Raw genomic sequence first — 5945 nt, 5'->3', positions numbered from 1 at the left:
AGAAGTTTCTTGGTAACCTGATCACGAACAAGGTATTAGGCCAAAACTCTTAAAAAAAAAAATTAAATTGTCAGCTGCAAATTTAGAAACACTAAGAAGATTCTGTGAAATTTGAGGAACTATCAAAAAATTCAATTTATATGTGAGATCAGTTTTAGAGTCATGTAATAGAGATGCACCCGAGTTAGAGATGGTTATACCTTGTCTATTATCTACATAAAGTTGGTCTGAACAGGTTTGAGTTGTAAAAGATTTGAGGGATTAGCAATGATGTGATGAGAAGCTCCTGAATCAACATATCATGGTGATTCATTCAACAAAGTTAGTGCAACAAGATAAGCTCTCGATTGATGGAATGAGGGTGGCGGTGGAGGAAGATTTGTAGATTGGATGGAAAAGGTAGCATTGGGAAATTCATAATTTTAGTCAAAACTAAAATAACAATTCCAAGTAGCATGACCTGGTCTATTGGAGATTTGACAAAAGAGCCTTGTATTATTTGAATTAAATCTTCCTCCTCTTTGAGAGAACCTTCCTCCTCTTCCTCGTTTTGTATTCATACCTCTTTGGAAATTAAAAACAAAAGAACTTGATGTTTGTGACAGATTAGCTAATGGAATTAAGTGTTGCGGTCTCTTGAATCTTTGGAGCATTTTTTCATAAGCAATGAGAAATGATTCTGTCTTTACGACAGTGATTTATCCCATCTTAGACATGACAGATGAGATAAATCCTTGGTACTTCTCAGTTAACCTATCAAGAATTGTTTGAATATGATCATTATTGGGATAATGACTATCAATTGCAATTAATGAATCAATAAGAGTGTAAATTATATCTATGTAATCTTTTGCTGATTCTTTATATTTGACAGATCTCAATTGAGATTTTAGACTCTAAATTCGTGCCTTTGATGATTATGTAAATACTTTTTGAAACTTCTCCCACATATCATAGAAGGTTTTGTATTTTACCACATTGTTTTTGAAATTGGTACTGATAGAAGTAAGAAGCCATGTCTGTAGAAAAATATCCCTTGAATACACCATAGACCTTCTATATATATAGCTATAAGATTAACTGTTATTGAAACAAAACACTAACTAATCAAGCTCTCTCCTATTTGCTTGTTGTACACGTTCCATGAATCTTGATTCTCTTCTTTATTTTCTTGACCTTCTCTCTTTACAGTGTCCGTAGCTCAAGCAAAAAGCTGTTGCTATGCTTTTTCTAACTTTTCGCTACGCTTTAAAAGCATAATAAAATTGTGATTTTCTTGTAGTGAATTATAACATTACTCGATTATTTATTTTTCTTTTATGTATCATATTATTCTTTATTTATTTATTTATTAGGTATGTATTAGATTATATTTTAAAGTAATACTACACATTTAAGTCTTTTTATAAATCAAATTTAACCAATTTAAATAATAAAATTTAAAATAATATTAGTCATAACTAATTTTTGTTATTTTAGACTAATTTAATTGGATATAGTTAATAAAAAAATTTAAATATATAGCATCAATAATTTTTTTATTATTAAAAAAAAATAAAGACGGATCCTCCTCAATCTAATCTCTCAATCATAGTTAAAACTTATTAATCTTCTCTAACTAATATTTTTTCTAAAGTATAACTCAATTTATTAATTATGAAAATCATATATAGTATTAGTATGTTTCTATAGCAATGCACTAATAACACCCTTCTTTTTCTTTTTTCTTTTTTCTTTTTGGATATCTTCTATAATAAATTGATCACTTTTCCTCGTCAGAAGCAAAAGCAAGAATTGGCAACACAGTTGCATCTTCTATAAATAGTGACATGATGTGTTATTAGAAGCTACCTAGAGTTGTAGACCAATAACAACAACCACTTAGATTATTTAAATAATTAAAAATTAATTAAAATTTTTTAAATTATAAAAAATACTTGGTTGTTTAAGTAAATGGTGAATGATTGAAAAGAAAATTTATTCTATTTTTATTTAATTTAATATATTATAGAATAATTATCTAAATTAGTCTTTAAAGATTTTAAAAACAGATATTTTAGTCTTTAAAAAAAATTAATATATAAAAACATCCCTAAAATTTTATTTCGACAGACAAGTCAGTGTCCAGTTCATTTTCTAGTAGAATAATGACTTAAATTAGCCCCCAAAAATTTTAAAAGTGGACATTTTAGTTTTCAAAAAAAATTAATGCATAAATCAATAATTTTTAACGTTTTTTTGTCAGACATAACAGTCTTCAGTCTATTTTTCGACATGACTTACTAAATTTTTCAAGCATTTATTAGAAAAGAAATATGAAAAAGTCTAGAGGACGACAACTTTATTAAATTTTGATGGTTACAAATCACAAAAGTTGCTGACCCTAACACTCCTTAAGAAATATTAGTAGATATTGTAATCAAATTAACCTTTAAAGTTAAATTAAATTTATTTAATTTATGATATAGTATTTGGTGATCAAGTGAAAATAAAAAAAATAAGAATCTCGCTAGAAACCAATAGAGTATTTATACAAGATGTACAATGGGCTATCTATTTGACTCAATATAAGTTAAAAAATGAACATTCACTATAAAATACTACTAATTTCTTAAACACAATACACTCATATTATATCCAGAATAACCATTCAGATACCAAGTCGATATCCTACTTTAAACATCCCCAAACCTCATTATACACGTTGTAGAGATACTCCTTATCGAATCACTGCCCCAGCGCCACCTTCTTCGACGGCTGCATCAAAATTGAGCTTGTAGCCAATAATGCCCCTTTGGTTGCCTTCGTTACCGGCGGATGTATCGGTATCCGCTATCCTGTCCAGCGTGGCCGCCGCCACGGTCACTGCCGCATCCTTCTTCTCAATCTACAAGTCTCACCTCCGCCCGCACAAAGAGAATCTCATAACACTCCATCAAGAGCAACCCAAACGCAATCCTCGTGGCAAGATCCTGTTCGTTTCGCGAATCGGATTTTCAACTGCAGAAACCGTAGCGAAGCGCCTCTGCGATTTGTTAGAGTCGAAAGGCCTCGTTTTGGAGGTCGTAGATGCTCGGACTTACGATCCCGAAGACCTACCCAAGGAGAACCTCATCCTCCTCCTTCATTCAACTTCGCATAACCAACCTCCCCTACCGTTCGCCGACAACAGCAAAGGAGCAAAGGACTTCGCCAGTTGGCTCGTGGATAACGCGGAGAGCTTTGAGATCGGAGCGGTTGTTGTGAAGACTTGCAGTTTCACTGCATTTGTGGTGGGCAAAAGGGATGGTAAGAATTTGATGGCTAAGGCCGTCAATCATATTAGGGATTTGGATCATGTTCAATACGGTTCTGATTTTGAAGAGTGGTGGGGAAGTATTGTTGCCACGGTTTCGGGAGAAGTTGCTAATGGCATGTGCATGGAATCTGAACCTGAGGTAGATTTCTGCATGCTCTTATCCTTTATATATTACATGGTTTAATATTCCATCTCTCGCCAAGTCAATGACTAATCCACTGTGAATTTAACCTTCATTTAAGGGTTTGATCAATAGCTAGGATACCATTTATTATCAATACTTACACTACTGAAATGCTTTCTAATTGATAGATAATTGTTTTAAACTGGTGATCTATTTTTCTCCTAAATATTATGATTGTTTTCTTAGTTACAGGATGATGCTGGTTGTTGTGATCCAAAACGCATATATATCTTGGTGGAAAATCTGTATGATGGATTTAGAAGTACAACCTACAGTCGCAGGATGTTAACTATCAGTGAGGCCAACTCCATGAAGAATGGAACTGTTGATCTTGAAGACGGAGGTCCTGTAACTGTCGAATGGCCTCTTCCACATGGTGGAACAAGCGATTATCGTTTACCATTATCTGAAGAATATTGTTGTTCCGTTGGTCTCAGCTTGTTCTTTCTTCTTGACATGTATGAGGCTATTGGAAGAAAACGGGATTTTGATGACAACGCTGAAAACATGTGGTGCCTCAAGTATGATGGTCATACTTGGATTTGGAGTTTATGCAGAACCATCTTTTTCCCCCACCAATTGCGCCCCATAATAATTCCATACGATGGCAAATTGTGCTTCATTGGTGATAATTTATGGGTTGATATCTACAACCTAAAATCAGAATTTTGGGAAAAGAGGGAAGTGCCCGCTAGCGTGCACTTGAATCCTCACTCTTACTTTTTGTGGGAAACCCTCATTGTGTTGTATTGTGTTGATGATGAGAATCAATGGCTCATGTCATATGATTTGAATGCCAACATTTGGAGCCCCATTGAGTGCAATTTTCCGCCGGTTCGTGCTTGCAAAGCTGATAGGAAACTCGTTCGTTTGGGTTGCAGTGATTTTCTTCTTATTATTGATATTGTATCTATTTGGTTAATCTATGACTTGTCTAAGAAGAAACTCGTGGCAGTTGTGCATGTGAATGATTTTGATGAGACGTGGATGGTGTCTAACGTTTTTTGTTGTCACCACACAAGCAAAGAAAGTCTGATCTATGTCTTAATTAGTACAGATGCAATGGATATTAGAATGGATGTTGAGCTTCTAAATCAGTATATTACCTTTGTTCCTTATGCCAAAGTCAAGCTCCAAACGGAGGGTAATTTTTCTGCTAAGGTTGAATCTAAGGGTAATCTTAACGTTGGTCCCCATATGAAGTACTATGCGTAAGCATGCACCTTTCTCTTCTCAATGTTCTTTCTATTATTATAATTTCTCAATTAATTCATGACCCTATCCATTGTGGACAGGTTTGTTGCTGTAGACCAAGACATTAAAGGGAAGACTACCGTAACATAAATGTTGCTGTTAGGAATATGTTTTCTTGAACAGAGTAGATTAGGTTGTATTATTCTTATCACATAGTTTTAAGACGAGTTACTTTTTTGTCTCTCTTATGATGAGGATTGAGGTTATTCAACAACTTTTCCAATTTCACACTCGTTTTTTTAATTATGTTTTATTTTATTTTACTTTTTATTATCAATTAGATTGGGACAATCTTGATCTCTATAGTCAAATGTAATGACTTTTGGAGTTAGCTAGTACTCAAAATATTCATAGCAATTTTATTGGTTTATGTAGGGAGGGATATTAATCCCAGAGCTTTATGATCTTTTGAAAACTCCTGATTTCTTTGGATTCTTGAGGAACAAATTTTGGTTTGATCCAGTCGTTGCTTCACAAATCAGCATTGCAGATGTTTATTAGAATGCTTCAATTTAATGGCATTTTACGTTTATTAACGGACAATTTGACACTTTAAAATTGTTAATTAAGATACAAATAAAAACCCTTCTGTTAATTTTTTTTATTTGAATAATTTTGAAAGAAAAGTTAACATTAGTTTCTTTTTTGTATTATTTGATCATTGTTAAGTTTCAAATTGCACACCCTAAAAATTTAAATTATAAACTACATGTTAGCCAAAATTGAGAAAGGTTAATATTGAAGAAAACTTATTTGAAGTGACAGCTTTCTTATTCTTATAGTAGTGTTTCTCCTAAATGTATATCTTACATATAATCAAAATACAGTTTTTTAAAAAGAGCAAAAACTGTTTGAGCTATGTATTGCATTATTAATTTATTATAACCTAAAAAATTCCTAATATCAGCATCGAGAAGGAGGGAGAGGAAATGGGGAAGATCCTCGAATTGATGATGATGATGATGATGATGATGAGCTGTCGTGGGTTGGAAGTGTTTGAGAGTGAAGAGAAGGGAAGAAGAGTGGAAATGGAAGGTTCTGTGGATAATTTTTGTAAGAGATGAAGGAGGAGGAGAGGAAGAAGAGAAAGTGGTGAAGGTTGAAGGAGAATCAGCTTTTCCTCAGAGAGAGAGAGAGAGAGAGTAAATGAGTAAGCAAACAGCTAAATAGTCCTTAATCCATGTGAAAGCTTAGCATTAAAAGTAACAC

General features: G+C 33.2%; 1 protein-coding gene across 2 annotated transcripts; it reads left to right on the top strand.

The window, feature by feature from the left end:
* The first annotated feature begins 2723 nt into the window (after window positions 1-2723).
* LOC130935863 (uncharacterized) lies at window positions 2724-5170 on the top strand. Of its 2 annotated transcripts, none has more exons than XM_057865769.1 (3): window positions 2724-3437; window positions 3675-4693; window positions 4778-5170. In XM_057865769.1, exons 1-3 carry the CDS (start codon window positions 2787-2789, stop codon window positions 4824-4826), a joined length of 1719 nt encoding a protein of 572 aa, XP_057721752.1. In that variant the 5' UTR covers window positions 2724-2786; the 3' UTR covers window positions 4827-5170. The 2 variants fall into 2 exon arrangements, with proteins under 2 accessions (XP_057721752.1, XP_057721750.1); XM_057865767.1 differs by having other exon boundaries at window positions 3669-4693; window positions 4778-5169.
* The last annotated feature ends 775 nt before the right edge of the window (window positions 5171-5945 follow it).

This window comes from Arachis stenosperma, chromosome 6 (assembly GCF_014773155.1).
Source record: "Arachis stenosperma cultivar V10309 chromosome 6, arast.V10309.gnm1.PFL2, whole genome shotgun sequence".
NCBI lineage: Eukaryota > Viridiplantae > Streptophyta > Magnoliopsida > Fabales > Fabaceae > Arachis > Arachis stenosperma.
The sequence above is the reverse complement of the archived record's forward strand: the minus strand, read 5'-3'. Positions and strand labels throughout refer to the sequence as shown.

Excerpts from the sequence above, each read along its gene's own strand:
- LOC130935863 (XM_057865767.1), top strand. The coding sequence starts at position 2,787 with ATGCCCCTTTGGTTGCCTTCGTTACCGGCGGATGTATCGGTATCCGCT. Across the intron at positions 3,438-3,668 it reads GCATGGAATCTGAACCTGAG|TTACAGGATGATGCTGGTTG; the intron begins GTAGATTTCTGC and ends TTGTTTTCTTAG. Across the intron at positions 4,694-4,777 it reads CCCCATATGAAGTACTATGC|GTTTGTTGCTGTAGACCAAG; the intron begins GTAAGCATGCAC and ends CATTGTGGACAG.